Here is a 16,928-nt window from a genome sequence, read left to right as displayed (position 1 = left end):
AAATGCGGATGCATTAAATGCACATATAGTAACACAATGTAAAGGAATGTAAATAAACTACTTGTTAATTTTTTTGAAGTTAACAAACAACCAGTAACTGTAATTGGTAAAGGAATTTTGTAATGTTTTAGTATTTAAGAATTTTCTACGTTTGATACAAATAATGGGTGAAGTGTCAGCCTTAGATGTAAGCGATTGTAATATGCATTGTTATGTCAAAATGTTTATGTGAATTTTAAGTGTATATCGAGCCATATGTAAAAGATAAAGTTGAAAAATTAACAGAAAGGGAAAAAAACTCAAGGACTATGCCAAATTGAACAACGAAATAGTTAGTGGTATCCTAACACTTGTGCAATAGTGCAACAAATCATTTATGGTAATGTCATGCTACACAATGTCTGATATATTAATCAGCAAACTACAATTGTGCTAGCACCACTTACCTAGATGTCAGGTGTTGATGTGCCGTATTCACCCCACAGAAAATGTGGATACAACGGAGAAGATCCTTCCCAGGCCGTAAGAAAGGTGAATTATCTTCCACAGCATTGGTTCTTGAAAAGTAAACGCACATGCATCGCACTCACGTTTGAAAACTACGTCCCAACGACCTATTCGACGGATAATACGGCACTCAGAGTGAAAACGACACTAAAAGTGCGAGTGGAATCGCAGACGACCGTACCCAATGATATGTGGAACATTTAAAGGTTGTTGCGCAGTCAACAAACATATTTAGCGCACATGCGCACAGAGACGAGCAATGTTGGCAAAGAGACGAGTAACCGCTCTTGGAGTGCCCTCATGTAAATACTTGGTAAATTATAATTCCATATGTAATTTGTCCTCCCTGCATGATTGACTGATCTGGCCATGTAACACTAACCAAAGCGGCCTTGCTGTTTTGGTACTGCGAACGGCTGAAAGCAAGGGCATGCAGCTTTACGGTATGATTAAATGATGATGGCATCCTCTTGGGTAAAATATTCCAGAGGTAAAATAGTCCCCCATTCGGATCTCCAGACGGTGACTACTCAAGAGGGAGTCATTGTCAAGAGAAAGAAAACTGGCGTTCTACGGATCGGAGCGTGGAATGTCAGATCCCTTAATCGGGCAGGTAGGTTCGAAAATTTAAAAAGGGAAATGGATGGGTTAAAGTTCGATATGGTGGGAATTAGTGAAGTTCGGTGGCAGGAGGAACAAGACTTTTGGTCAGGTGAATACAGGGTTATAAATACAAAATCAAATAGGGGTAATGCAGGAGTAGGTTTAATAATGAATAAAAAAATAGGAATGCGGGTAAGCTACTACAAACAGCATAGTGAACGCATTATTGTGGCCAAGATAGACACGAAGCCCATGCCAACTACAGTAGTACAAGTTTATATGCCAACTAGCTCTGCAGATGCCCAAGAAATTGAGGAAATGTATGATGAGATAAAAGAAATTATTCAGGTAGTGAAGGGAGACGAAAATTTAATAGTCATGGGTGACTGGAATTCGAGTGTAGGAAAAGGGAGAGAAGGAAACATAGTAGGTGAATATGGATTGGGGGACAGAAATGAAAGAGGAAGCCGCCTGGTCGAATTTTGCACAGAGCACAACATAATCATAACTAACACTTGGTTTAAGAATCATGAAAGAAGGTTGTATACATGGAAGAACCCAGGAGATACTAAAAGGTTTCAAATAGATTATATAATGGTAAGACAGAGATTTAGGAACCAGGTTTTAAATTGTAAGACATTTCCAGGGGCAGATGTGGACTCTGACCACAATCTATTGGTTATGAACTGTAGATTAAAACTGAAGAAACAGCAAAAAGGTGGGAATTTAAGGAGGTGGGACCTGGATAAACTGAAAGAACCAGAGGTTACATACAGAGTTTCAGGGACAGCATAAGGGAACAATTGACAGGAATGGGGGGAAAGAAATACAGTACAAGAAGAATGGGTAGCTTTGAGGAATGAAATAGTGAAGGCAGCAGAGGATCAAGTAGGTAAAAAGACGAAGGCTGGTAGAAATCCTTGGGTAACAGAAGAGATACTGAATTTACTTGATGAAAGGAGAAAATACTAAAATGCAGTAAGTGAAGCAGGCAAAAAGGAATACAAACGTCTCAAAAAAGATACTGACAGGAAGTGCAAAATGGCTAAGCAGGGATGGCTAGAGGACAAATGTAAGGATGTAGAGGCTTATCTCATGAGGGTTAAGATATACTGCCTACAGGAAAATTAAAGAGACCTTTGGAGAAAAGAGAACCACTTGTATCAATATCAAGAGCTCAGATGGAAACCCAGTTCTAAGCAAAGAAGGGAAAGCAGAAAGGTGGAAGGAGTATATAGAGGGTCTATACAGGGGTGATGTTCTTGAGGACAATATTTTGGAAATGGAAGAGGAGGTAGATGAAGATGAAATGGGAGATGTGATACTGCTTGAAGAGTTTGATAGAGCACTGAAAGACCTAAGTCGAAACAAGGCCCCGGGAGTAGACAACATTCCATTAGAACTACTGACAGCCTTGGGAGAGCCAGGACTAACAAAACTCTACCATCTGGTGAGCAAGATGTATGAGACAGGCGAAATTCCCTCAGACTTCAAGAGAATGTAGTAATTCCAATCCCAAAGAAAGCAGGTGTTGACAGATGTGAAAATTGCCGAACTATCAGTTTCATAAGTCATAGCTGCAAAATACTAACACGAATTCTTTACAGACGAATGGAAAAACTGGTAGAAGCTGGCCTCGGTGAAGATCAGTTTGGATCCCGTAGAAATGTTGGAACACGTGAGGCAATACTGACCCTACGACTTATCTTAGAAGAAAGATTAAGGAACGGCAAACCTACATTTCTAGCATTTGTAGACTTAGAGAAAGATTTTGACAATGTTGACTGGAATACTCTCTTTCAAATTCTGAAGGTGGCAGGGGTAAAATACAGGGAGCGAAAGGCTATTTACATTTAGGCTTTTGACAATGTTGACTGGAATACTCTCTTTCAAATTCTGAATGTGGCAGGGGTAAAATACAGGGAGCAAAAGGCTATTTACAATTTGTACAGAAACCAGATGGTAATTATAAGAGTCGAGGGGCATGAAAGGGAAGCAGTGGTTGGGAAGGGAGTGAGACAGGGTTGTAGCCTCTCCCCGATGCTATTCAATCTGTATTTGAGCAAGCAGCAAACGAAAAAAAGAAAAGTTCGGAGTACGTATTAAAATCCCTGGAGAAGAAATAAAAACTTTGAGGTTCGCTGATGACATTGTAATTCTGTCAGAGACAGCAAAGGACTTGGAAGAGCAGTTGAACGGAATGGACAGTGTCTTGGAAGGAGGGTATAAAATGAACATCAACAAAAGCAAAGCGAGGATAATGGAATGTAGTAGAATTAAATCGGGTGTTGCTGAGGGAATTAGATTAGGAAATGAGACGCTTAAAGTACTAAAGGAGTTTTGCTATTTGGGGAGCATAATAACTGATGATGGTCGAAGTAGAGAGGATATAAAATGTAGACTGGCAATGGGAAGGAAAGCGTTTCTGAAGAAGAGAAATTTGTTAACATCGAGTATTGATTTAAGTGTCAGGAAGTCGTTTCTGAAAGTACGAGGGCTATCCACAAAGTAAATTACATTTTGGAATTAAAAATATATAAAGTATTGGAAATTTTTTTTATTATATACAGATGAAAGCCACACTTAAATACTACTTTTCTACATAGTTGCCACTTAAATTAAGGCACTTATCGTAGCGATTGACAAGCTTGGAAATTCCTTCGTCGTAAAATTCGGCCGCCTGTGCCTTCAACCACGTGGCGACTGTCTTTTGGGACAGAAAAGGTGTGATTTTTGTGGATTTTCTGGAAAGAGGCACTACAATAAACTCTCAAAGGTATTGCCAAACTCTGCACAACCTCAGAAGAGCAATACAAAACAAGCGTAGGGGAAAGTTGGGCTCAAAGATCTTGCTGATTCACGACAATGCCCGGGCCCACACGTCAAATGCCACTCGTGAAGTTCTCGAATCTTTTAAGTGGGAGTTGTTTCCTCATCCGCCGTACAGTCCTGACCTGTCACCGAGCGACTTCCACTTATTCCCAGCAATGAAGAAGTGGTTGGCTATGCAGCGTTTTGATGACGACGCACAGCTTCAAGAAGAGGTAACCACGTGGTTGAAGGTGCAGGCGGCCGAATTTTACGACGAAGGAATTTCCAAGCTCGTCCATCGCTATGATAAGTGCCTTAATTTAAATGGCAACTATGTAGAAAAGTAGTATATAAGTGTGGGTTTCATTTGTATATAATAAAAAAATTTCCAATACTTTATTTATTTTTAATTCCAAAACGTAATGTACTTAGTGGATAGCCCTCGTATTTGTATGGAGTGTAGCCATGTATGGAAGTGAAACATGGACGATAAATAGTTTAGACAAGAAGAGAATAGAAGCTTTCGAAATGTGGTGGTACAGAAGAATGCTGGAGATTAGATGGGTAGATCACATAACTAATGAGGAGGTAGTAAACAGAATTGGGGAGAAGAGGAGTTTGTGCCACAACTTGACTAGAAGAAGTGATCAGTTGGTAGGACATGTTCTGAGGTATCAAGGGATCACCAATTTGGTACTGGAGGGCAGCGTGGAGGGTAATAATCGTACAGGGAGACCAAGAGATGAATACACTAAGCAGATTCAGAAGGATGCAGGCTGCAGTAGGTACTGGGAGATGAAGAAGCTTGCACAGGATAGAGTAGCATGGAGAGCTGCATCACACCAGTCTCAGAACTGAAGACCACAACAACAACAACATGTAAATTATGTATTTCCTGTAAGATAATGTGTAAGCAAGACAAGCTGACATATCCAACCCAAAAATACAAAGAGAAATGCACTGACAAATAAAGGTCATTGTACCCCTTCGGCACAAACTTAAATAAGCTGTACGAGTTTATACAAAACACTGTGCATCTCCATTACATGTCACAGTGTGGGGGCAATTGTATAGGTACATAAGGAAAAGTCCCACCAAACTATAACAAAAATTTAAAACCATGCGCCCGCTGCATGTTTTTTTTTTTTTTTTTTTTTTATGCAAAACCACGAAAGTTTTCCTTTCTTCCGTGCAATACGTAAATGTCATGTCACCAATGCAGCCTGCATGTATATAGAAGAAGTCCGATACATGAAATTTACATTACCTACACAGTCAAGAAGAATAAGCTTTGCGGCATCAGAAGAAGAAGCATCTAACATGGAGTGTGTAGATCTCTACTACAAGGAAGTTAAGTTCAGCTTAATATGGACTCAAAGGAGAGAAACTCTAAAAACTAAAATTTGGGCATTAATTGAAAATAATTGATTTCTATTACTCTCTTTAGTTATGTACCCTTTCTTATTATTCCTACTTATATGTACACATATATAAATTTGCAAAAGTTGCCAGAGAGTGCCAGATAAGAGGCGTCACTGCGCTTGTGCAGCAACAGTGACGTAGGAAGCCCATTTGTTCATATGTGTAAAACATTAAAAGATCTTACATTATGTCATAAAAGAAACACAAGGCACCACAGTATACTCCAAGAGCGTCGGAATTTCGTGAACCATACTAAAATTCATAGTTCGCCTTACAGTGCACGTTCATATGTCCAGATTCCCAATGATGTACGCCTCGACCTGATATGAAGCTTTTCAGTGTGGCTTTCAGGATGTCAATTTTCTTGAAGTACTAGTACTGTATTATCTCATGTTTGGTTCTTTATTATGGCATAATGCCACATGAAAACGTGCACTTGAAATGCAGCAAACAGTTGAAACTAGTCAACTCAGCAGGAAAGCTTAATAAAAGCCGAATTTCTTTAGCAAACCAACAAAAATAACTTTATTGTTTTGCAATGCAATTAATGCTTGACTGTCAGAAAGGTGGAAATAAAACAAAATCTGAAACTAGTAACATATTTTAGGCTTTCGTAATTATGTGAATGTATTTTAATTAATTTGATAGCTTCTAGCCACAGAAATTCATCTAGTTTTCGTTTAATGTGAGAATAGTAAATGAAGAGGAAACAGAAAAATCGCTAAATGTAACCACGGGTCACGTGGAGACTCTTCTCCCCCCCCCTTCCTCCCCACCACTATAACTCAGACTGCTCTGCCCATCAGAACGTCAAAAATTAAAAAAAACTTTTCAAAAATAAGTTCATTTTGTAGCGCCCATCTTTCTGAAGAGTCAGATACATAAAACGTATATCTCCGAGGAAATGTATGACACATTATTTGGTCTTAAGTGTGCAGTGCAATGCCACGCCTCTTCAAACACCATTCTCATACGCATGTCACTGTATTTCGCTCTGTGGAACTCAAACTTGTGTATATTTTGTAATGGATGCCATCAAACTATTTCAGGACAGTGGAATTTAAAATGTCCTGTAGTGCCTCTCCTGCTTCCAGTCAGCCGGTTTGACATCCTGCCCCACTTTTTTTTTATATACTAAAAACCTCGCAATTAATACTGGATAGGATTATTTGTAACTGGGAGAACAAGAACTCTTCAGAAAATCTGGACTCTTTATTGCCTATTAGCAAATAACTTGCTCTTCTGTGTGACATAAAATTAAATATAGGATACCTAAAACCAGTAAAGACAAGAGACAGGCATGACAGTACACATTTCTTCAATCCTTAGGTCCTAGTGATTTTTAACTCTAATCTCGCTACAGTTTTACATGATGTGCTTTCCTTTCTGCGAAAGAACTATTACCTTATCAAAGTTTGTCAAATGTTTCGCTACATGAAAAAATAGAAATGTCGTCTAATAATGAAAAAGCTCTTAGTACAAATAGTACCCAAGACTGGGGTGGTTTCTCGATCTGATTACGTCTATTTTGTCACTATGTACTGGAGAAAACAAATTAGGTCTTTCTAATATTTCAGCAATTGTAACACACACCAAATAAGTGAGACTGTTTTGGCAATAATGATCATTTTTATAATACGTCAGAATATAATTCAAGTACCAATATGAAATAACCATTTGGCCTACTACAAGCAAAACGCTTTACGTTAGGAAACAGTTTCACATTTCATTCATATGCTACAGTTTCTCATCGACGAGACCACCGAAAAGTAGTAGAACGAAATTTTTGTATAAATTTGGAATCATCATATTCTTCCATAATTTGTGTGATGTCCCCGTTCTTCTCCTTCCTCGTTCTAACAAACAGTCTTGTCATCACTAATTCTGTAACTATTCCTACCACTGTCAAAACTCATTCTCCGGTTTAAACCCTGGCACAATCTCCAGTTTAGTTATCCAGCGATTATTCTCCGATTAGGCGTAATTACGTGTTAGTACAATGCATTTTCCGCACTACTCCCAGAATGGAACTTACGCGGTTGCTAGCCAGGGACTATGACTGGCCCTGTCTAGTGTAGCAATCTAGCCAGAAATTTTCTGTCAAAATTTCACTTTCTTGGATACACCGAGAAGAAGATACGTAATCTTTCTTACCTGTTGTTCCTGTTAGTCGTTTATTTCCACTCTGGTGGTCTGAATCTATGGATTTCTCTAGTAATTAGAACAACTCTGAACATTCACAAACCGAATCAACCACATTAACAAGCAGCGGTTAGCATTCACCGGTTCGGCTTTATTGTGCTCAGCTCGTATAGCCCAGTCCCGTTTTGTCTGCAGGAAAGTTTATTTCTAGATGCGATGAGGATTCCCCTGGCAGAGACATCACATACACTATGCACACATTCAAAAATCAACTTATAATTCATTCAGAAATCAACTTAGAATGTGTTCAAAAACCAGCAGAGGTGCGTTTCAAAATCATATGAATAATCGATAGATCGACGTGTGCTGGATGCTAGGTGCTTTGTGAAACAAGGTTTTTTTCCTCAAGAATATGAATTTTGCCCCTCCCCCAAAACTGCTGCCCATTTCAGATACCCCAGTTTGCCTCCCCCCCCCCCCCCCCCACTAGATCCGGGCCTGCTGTGCACGCATGAATCTGGCGGCTTGGGTGACCCCAATAAAACTTTTCCGGGTAGCATGTGGGTGGTTGCTGCTACTGCTGCTTACACAGCCAATAGCCACATTTCTGTAGCCAGAAGTGGAAGAAGGTGCGACTCAACTGTGCATGTGCATGAGCCTGCTCGTAACTGTTTAAATGAGTCTAATGTAAACAATTGTGACGTCACGCTCATCGGAGGCAATTTGTTGTTATGAAGCACTGCGTAGTCTTCCGAAAGCCTTTGACACATTTTGCTGTTGGTCAGACGCTTGTACGTGTTATTTTATATGGCAAATTTCCTTTGCAATTTAAGTTTCATTTTCATTTTTTCTCTCGTTCATGTTTTAATGCGGCAGTATTATTCTGCAGTAGTAGGATACAATAATAGCCTTTATTAGCGTATCGGTTCTTACCATTCAAAATTACAAAAATTTAACTGAAAACTAAATCCTGGAATTCTAAAAAAACTCCCAGGTTTTTCCCAGTTTCCTCCCAGATGAAAAAATTCCCAAGTTTTTCCCAGATCACCCAGTTGTCCCCAGTTATATAAACCCTGTTTTGACACATATTGCTGTCAGTGCACATGTGTGTGTGCACGCTGTGTTTTGTTGTTGTAAATAAAGCATTTTCTTTGCAGCTGATGTATTCTAGTGTTATTCCCTCGTTTATGTTTTATTGCTGCAGTAGCAAGTTGAACTATAATTCTTCATTACGGTATCAGTTCTTACCATTCAAAATTACAAAAATTTAACAGAAAATTAAAGCAATGAAAAAAATTTCTGAGTTTTTCCTGGATTTCATGGTCGTTCCAGGACGCATACAACCTGTTTAACACTTTGTGGTAAATTTCCATGAAAGAATGAAACATTTTTGATGTGTCTCCATGGTTGGAAAGCTTGATTATTCCAAGGATCATATAAAGAATTTCACCACTGTACAGTGTACAGCTGTCCATATTGGTTAGCGTATCAACTGCAACTAGAAATGGAAAAAAAATCGAGTTTTGTGCTGTTATGAAACATTGTCATTTGAAGGGCTGGACTGCAGCACATATCAAAACAGAACTGGATTAAGTTCATGAAGGCTCTGCAATATCATTGAAGACCATTTTTTTTATATTAATGAATTTAAACATGGTCTGGTAAGCACGTAAGATGAACCACACTCTGGTCGTCCATTTGAGGTCACCCCAAAAGAAATCATTGACAAAATCCACGAAATGGTAATGCAAGACTGCAGAATAAAAATTCATGAGACTTTACACATCTCAACTTACCAAGTACATAGCATCCTGCATAGAGAACTGACTACAAAGAAGCTGTGTGCAAGTTGGGTGCCCTGATTGCTCACAGTTGACCAAAAGTACAACAGGCACAACATTTCAACACAATGTCTAGCAAACTTTAATCACAATCTACAAGACTTTTTGCTCCAGTTTGTGACTGCTAATGAAACCTGGATCCATCACTACTCACCAGAATCAAAATGGCACAAAATAATTGACAAATGCTGATGAAAGTGCATCAAAAAAGTCAAAGACCATTTTCTCTGTTGATTAGGAGATGGCCAGTATTTTTTGGGATTCTCACGGAATAATTCTCAGAGATTATTGGAAACAGACAGAATCCTAATTGGACCCTATTATGCTTCATTTCGGATTTTTTGAAAATTGTGTTGGCTGAAAAAAAGACCAAGGTTGGCATGCAAAAAAGTGCTCTTTCACCAGGATAATGCACCATCTCACACATCAGCAATAAGAATGGCAAAAGTGCATGAACTGGGCTTTGAATTGGTTCCTCATCCACTCTACTCATCAGACTTAGCTCCAAATGACTTCTTCCTCTTCCCTAACTTGAAACTTTGGCTTGCTGGGAAGAAATTTTCATCAAATGTTAAAGTGATAACTGCACTCAATGAGTATGTTGCGGAGTTTGACAAAACCTACTTTTCCAATGGAACAAAAAAGCAGCAGGATTGCTGGACCAAGCATATATCTCTCACAGGGACTCTGTCGAGAAATAAGGTTAGTTGTTTACAAAACAAAAAATTTTTCCTGCTTTTTTTACTGACTTATAAAACCATCCTCCTACTTACTATTCAAAAGTTGTTATAAAATGCCAAGAACAGCTAAATGTTACACAGTTCATTTTGTGTGGCCTGTAACTGATGAGAGACACAATTGTGTTTTAGATGTTGTAAAGAATCTGCAGATTTATCAGAACAATGCAGGATTTTTTTTTCCTTTTTGTCGACATGTAATTCAGTGAACAGTAAATGTTTTTGTGGGTGTTTCTTTGGAATTTCAGAAAGCAATTCTTTTGTTCTTAAACTTTCATTGAATGTTATTCTGAAATTAGTATTAAAATTTAATTATTATGCCATATTTATGTTTCAATTACTGATGAAGTTTCAGAACAACTAAAGTCACCTTGCAAACCATAATCATCACATAACAGATAATCAGAGCACATGTACTGAGCTGTAGTAATAAAACTTCTGGTCTTTACCACCTTGTCATGTGACAAATTGGAAAATTAGAGATCTGTGTTGGTCAGCTTCACCCCATGTCAATATTCCCTGTTCGTAAAAGTTTGTTTGGTTAGAGTATTGGCATCGGTGTACTGCTGACTTCACTTCTGCATCTATCGCAAAGCGTCGGGCGGTCAGGAATTTCTTCATGGAACCAAACAGATGAAAGTCCAATGGTGCAAGATCCGGATTGTATGGTGGATGTTGGAGCACTTCCCATCCAAATTTTCTCATGAACAGGAGCAACAACATGGTAGCGGGCATAGTCATGATGAAGTCTGACACCGTCAGCATTAAAGTTGTGTCATTTGTCAAGTTAAGCACGTTTTAATGTAGACAGTAGTATTTACAGCGGAGCTGCGTTGAGCCAAGTCCACCAATAACACACCATCACAACATGCACATCCCGGAAGACTGTCACAAGCACTTTCCTAACAGACTGAATCACTTTGAATTCTTTTGATACTTGGGAACCGGCATGTTTCCACTCCATAGAAGCCTGCTTGTTTAAGGGCATGCAGTGGTATGCCCACAACTCATCACCAGTGACAATTCCTTTCATAACATCATGCCCATTTGTAGGGAATGCATTAAGTGATCCACATTTATCATCACTCGCCAAACGTTGTGGTTGTCTGTCAGGTTCTTAGGTATCCAGCAAGAAACAACTTTACAAAATTTCAATGTGTCATGACCAATTTTGTACACTGCATCATAGGAAATGTTGAACTTTTGCAATAATATTCGCAGCTGCACATGCCAGTCTTTCAAAATTGCTGTCTCAATGGGTCTGACACTTTGTGGAGTTGCAGCTGTTACCAGCTGCCCAGCGAGTGATTAATCACTAAGGTTCACATGGCCCTCTTGGAAGAATGGACACCATCTGGAGACATCTTTTTTGTCCACACAGTCATCCCCGTGCATGTTACACATGTCCCTCTGAATTTCACTTGGTTTATGCCCTTTGGCCCACAAATATTCAACTACACTGTGCAGCTCTTCACAAGTTGACAAAGGTAACATGTGCGCCATTTTTGTTTTGTAGCTCAGGCTTCTCCTGCTAGAGCAGCATGTGAAAACAAGATTCCCTCTATAGTGCAAACTTCAAACTATATTCTCAGGAAATTTCAACATGCCAGCTGCAGTACCAGGGGATAAAAAATTATTGTTTATTACTTTCCGATCCTCCCTCAATTAATTTTATGGTTGAAGTTCCTTGTGTCATAAAACCTGAGTTCAACTAATGCTGGCCAAGTATTTCAGGAATTAAGTCATATCCCATTATCTAGTACACTACAATATATTGGGATTCCAATTAGTTGTATTCAACCTGGAAAGCTTATGCACAAAAACCTACATTATCACTAACAATTTAAGTGTATAAAACATTAAATTTATTAGTTATCTTCCTACCTAAGGTAAGTACAAAATTACCAAAAAAGAAATGCAAACAATAACAACTTACATCAGACCAAGACATGAAGCTAGCTGCACTTTGATCCCAGCTAGATGAATCAGTATCAAAATACTCCAAATCTTGCAATTTGCTGAAAGAGTCCCTAAAAGGATCATCTGATGAAGCACTGAAAAAAAGTAGTAAAGGTATTAGCTACAGTACTCACTGTACATTCGTCAATAAACCCGAGATTGCACATATTAATATACCATTCCCACGAAGTATCTCAGCAAGAACCAAATGCTTGAGGTGGAGAGCAAGGGGGAAACAGCGAGGAGTAGGGCAAGGAGACAGGTCAAGGGGTAAGAGCTGTGGGAGAGTTGGGAATAGCCAAAGGGGAGGGGACGCAAGCACCAACAGTGAGGGGCACTCAGGGGCCAAAGAGAGGGGGACACACGGGGCGAGGGAGGGAGGGGGGAGTGCCGAAGGAGGGAGGAAGAAGGGAGGGGGGAGGCAGGAAGAAGGGAGGGGGGAGGGCCGATAGGAGGGAGGGGGGAGGGCCGAAGGAGGGAGGGGGGAGGGCCGAAGGAGGGAGGGGGGAGGGCCGAAGGAGGGAGGGGGGAGGGCCAAAGGAGGGAGGGGGAGGGCCGAAGGAGGGAGTAAGAAGGGAGGGGGGAGGGCCGAAGGAGGGAGTAAGAAGGGAGGGGGGAGGGCCGAAGGAGGGAGTAAGAAGGGAGGGGGGAGGGCCGAAGGAGGGAGGAAGAAGGGAGGGGGGAGGGCCGAAGGAGGGAGGAAGAAAGGAGGGGGGAGGGCCGAAGGAGGGAGGAAGAAAGGAGGGGGGAGGGCCGAAGGAGGGAGGAAGAAAGGAGGGGGGAGGGCCGAAGGAGGGAGGAAGGAGGGAGGGGGGAGGGCCGAAGGAGGGAGGAAGGAGGGAGGGGGGAGGGCCGAAGGAGGGAGGAAGGAGGGAGGGGGGAGGGCCGAAGGAGGGAGGAAGGAGGGAGGGGGGAGGGCCGAAGGAGGGAGGCAGGAGGGAGGAAGAAGGGAAGGGGGAAGGCCGAAGGAGGGAGGAAGAAGGGAGGGGGAGGGCCGAAGGAGGGAGGAAGAAGGGAGGGGGGAGGGCCGAAGGAGGGAGGAAGAAGGGAGGGGGGAGGGCCGAAGGAGGGAGGAAGAAGGGAGGGGGGAGGGCCGAAGGAGGGAGGGGCGAGGGCCGAAGGAGGGAGGAAGAAGGGAGGGGGGACGGCCGGAGGAGGGAGGAAGAGGGGAGGGGGGAGGGCCAGAGGAGGGAGGAAGAGGGGAGGGGGGAGGGCCAGAGGAGGGAGGAAGAGGGGAGGGGGGAGGGCCAGAGGAGGGAGGAAGAAGGGAGGGGGGAGGGCCGAAGGAGGGAGGAAGAAGGGAGGGGGGAGGGCCGAAAGAGGGAGGGGCGAGGGCCGAAGGAGGGAGGAAGAAGGGAGGGGCGAGGGCCGAAGGAGGGAGGAAGAAGGGAGGGGCGAGGGCCGAAGGAGGGAGGAAGAAGGGAGGGGCGAGGGCCGAAGGAGGGAGGAAGAAGGGAGGGGCGAGGGCCGAAGGAGGGAGGAAGAAGGGAGGGGCGAGGGCCGAAGGAGGGAGGAAGAAGGGAGGGGCGAGGGCCGAAGGAGGGAGGAAGAAGGGAGGGGCGAGGGCCGAAGGAGGGAGGAAGAAGGGAGGGCCGAAGGAGGGAGGAAGAAGGGAGGGGCGAGGGCTGAAGGAGGGAGGAAGAAGGGAGGGGCGAGGGCTGAAGGAGGGAGGAAGAAGGGAGGGCCGAAGGAGGGAGGAAGAAGGGAGGGGCGAGGGCCGAAGAAGGGAGGGGCGAGGGCCGAAGAAGGGAGGGGCGAGGGCCGAAGGAGGGAGGAAGAAGGGAGGGGCTTAGGAGGGAGGAAGAAGGGAGGGGGGAGGAAGAAGGGAGGGGGGAGGAAGAAGGGAGGGGGGAGGGCCAGAGGAGGGAGGAAGGGGGGAGGGGGAAGGGCCAGAGGAGGGAGGAAGAGGGGAGGGGGGAGGGCCAGAGGAGGGAGGAAGAGGGGAGGGGGTAGGGCCAGAGGAGGGAGGAAGAGGGGAGGGGGGACGGCCAGAGGAGGGAGGAAGAGGGGAGGGGGGACGGCCAGAGGAGGGAGGAAGAGGGGAGGGGGGACGGCCGGAGGAGGGAGGAAGAGGGGAGGGGGGACGGCCGGAGGAGGGAGGAAGAGGGGAGGGGGGACGGCCGGAGGAGGGAGGAAGAAGGGAGGGGGGACAGCCGGAGGAGGGAGGAAGAAGGGAGGGGGAGGGTCGAAGGAGGGAGGAAGAAGGGAGGGGGGAGGGCCGAAGGAGGAAGGAAGAAGGGAGGGGTGAGGGCCGAAGGAGGGAGGTAGAAGGGAGGGGGGATGGCCGAAGGAGGAAGGAAGAAGGGAGGGGGAGGGTCGAAGGAGGGAGGAAGAAGGGAGGGGGAGGGTCGAAGGAGGGAGGAAGAAGGGAGGGGAGGGTCGAAGGAGGGAGGAAGAAGGGAGGGGGGACGGCCGGAGGAGGGAGGAAGAAGGGAGGGGGGACGGCCGGAGGAGGGAAGAAGAAGGGAGGGGGGGCGGCCGGAGGAGGGAGGAAGAAGGGAGGGGGGGCGGCCGGAGGAGGGAGGAAGAAGGGAGGGGGGAGGGTCGGAGTAGGGAGGGGGAGGGTCGGAGGAGGGAGGAAGTAGGGAGGGGGAGGGTCAAAGGAGGGAGGGGTAGGGAGGGGGAGGGTTAAAGGAGGGAGGGGGTAGGGAGAGGTGAGGGTCAAAGGAGGGAGGGGGGTAGGGAGGAGGTAGTGTCGAAGGAGGGAAGGGGTAGGGAGGGGGTAAGGTCCAAGGAGGGAGAGGGGTACGGAGGGCGTAGGGTCGAAGGAGGGAGGGGGGAGGGTCGAAGGAGGGAGGGGGGAGGGTCGAAGGAGGGAGGGGGGAGGGTCGAAGGAGGGAGGGGGGAGGGTTGAAGGAGAGAGGGCTGAAGGAGGAAGGGGGTAGGGAGAGGGAGGGCTGAAGGAGGGAGGGGGGTATGGTGGGGGAATGCAGGAGGGGCAGGGTTGGGGTAGGGGAGGGCCGAAAGAGGGAGGGGGTGGGGTGGGGTGGGTGAGGGCCGAAAGATGGCGGGGTAGGGAGGGGAGGGCGGAAAGAGGGAGGTGATAGGGAGGGGAGTGCGGAAAGAGGGAGGTGATAGGGAGGGGAGGGCGGAACGAGGGAGGGGGTAGGGAGGGGAGGGCCGAAAGAGGGAGGGAGTAGGGAGGGGAGGGCCGAAAGAGGGAGGGGGCAGTGAGGAGAGGGCGGAAAGAGGGAGGGAGTAGGGAGGGGAGGGCGGTAAGAGGGAGGGCGGTAAGAGGGAGGGGGTAGGGAGGGGAGAGCGGAAAGGGGGACGGGCAGAGGGCCGAAAGGGGGACGGGCAGAGGGCCGAAAGGGGGACGGGCAGAGGGCCGAAAGGGGGACGGGCAGAGGGCCGAAAGGGGGACGGGCAGAGGGCCGAAAGGGGGACGGGCAGAGGGCCGAAAGGGGGACGGGCAGAGGGCCGAAAGGGGGACGGGCAGAGGGCCGAAAGGGGGACGGGCAGAGGGCCGAAAGGGGGACGGGCAGAGGGCCGAAAGGGGGACGGGCAGAGGGCCGAAAGGGGGACGGGCAGAGGGCCGAAAGGGGGACGGGGAGAGAGGGAGGGACGAAAGAGGGAAGGGGAAGTGGAGGGATGGAGGGGAAGGGAAGTGGAGGGACGGAGGGGAAGGGAAGTTGAGGGACGGAGGGGAAGGGAAGTTGAGGGATGGAGGGGAAGGGAAGTGGAGGGACAGAAGAGGAGGGACGAAAGGGAAGGGTCGGGGGAGGGACATAAGGGAAGGGTAGGGGAAGGGACAAAAGGGAAGGGTAGGGGAAGGGACAAAAGGGAAGGGTAGGGGAAGGGACAAAAGGGAAGGGTAGGGGAAGGGACAAAAGGGAAGGGGAAGGGGAGGGACAAAAGGGAAGGGGAGTGGAAGGGACAGAAGGAAAGGGGAAGGGGAGGGACTAAGGGGTGATGGGGAGGGGAGGGACTAAGGGGTGAGGGGTGAGGGGAGGGACTAAGGGGTGAGGGGTGAGGGGAGGGACTAAGGGGTGAGGGGTGAGGGGAGGGACTAAGGGGTGAGGGTGAGGGGAGGGACTAACGGGTGAGGGTGAGGGGAGGGACTAACGGGTGAGGGGGAGGGGAGGGACTAACGGGTGAGGGGGAGGGGAGGGACTAACGGGTGAGGGGGAGGGGAGGGACTAACGGGTGAGGGGGAGGGGAGGGACTAACGGGTGAGGGGGAGGGGAGGGACTAACGGGTGAGGGGGAGGGGAGGGACTAAGAGGTGAGGGGGAGGGGAGGGACAAGGGGAGAGTGGGAGGGACAAGGGGAGAGTGGGAGGGACAAGGGGAGAGTGGGAGGGACAAGGGGAGAGTGGGAGGGACAAGGGGAGAGTGGGAGGGACAAGGGGAGAGTGGGAGGGACGAAGGGGAGAGTGGGAGGGACGAAGGGGAGAGGGAGACGGGGAGGGACGAAGGGCAGACGGCAACAGGGAGGGACGAAGGGCAGAGGGCGACGGGGAGGCACGAAGGGAAGAGGGTGATGGGGAGGAACGAAGTGGGGAGGGGGGGCACGAAGGAGAGGGGCAGGAAGGGCAGGGAGGAAGGGGAGAGGGTGAGGTGGAGGGACGAGGTGTGGAGGGGGCAGGAAGAGGAGGGGGAGGGATGAAGGGAAGAGGGACGAAGGGAAGAGGGACGAAGGGAAGAGGGACGAAGGGAAGAGGGACGAAGGGAAGAGGGACGAAGGGAAGAGGGACGAAGGGAAGAGGGACGAAGGGAAGAGGGACGAAGGGAAGAGGGACGAAGGGAAGAGGGACGAAGGGAAGAGGGATGAAGGGAAGAGGGACGAAGGGTAGGGGGACGAAAGAGCAGGGGGCGTGGCAAGGGGACGGGGTGCAAGAAAAAGGAGGGGGGAGGGACAATGGGGAAAGCATAGGGGGAGGGGCAAAGGGGAGAGGCGGGGGACGA

At 46.9% G+C, this 16,928-nt stretch overlaps 1 protein-coding gene across 6 annotated transcripts in view; it reads right to left on the bottom strand.

The window, feature by feature from the left end:
* The window catches only part of LOC124616789, a 125,772-nt gene that overhangs the window by 52,493 nt on the left and 56,351 nt on the right, over window positions 1-16,928 (bottom strand). For all 6 annotated transcript variants that reach the window (XM_047145213.1, XM_047145208.1, XM_047145212.1 and 3 more), the window contains one exon: window positions 12,000-12,117. In XM_047145213.1, the coding sequence (XP_047001169.1) occupies window positions 12,000-12,117 (118 nt within the window). The remainder of the gene's footprint in view (window positions 1-11,999; window positions 12,118-16,928) is intronic.

The sequence above is a fragment of the Schistocerca americana genome, chromosome 1 (genome assembly GCF_021461395.2).
Source record: "Schistocerca americana isolate TAMUIC-IGC-003095 chromosome 1, iqSchAmer2.1, whole genome shotgun sequence".
Taxonomy (NCBI): Eukaryota; Metazoa; Arthropoda; class Insecta; order Orthoptera; family Acrididae; genus Schistocerca; species Schistocerca americana.
This window is presented reverse-complemented; position numbering and strand designations above follow the sequence as displayed.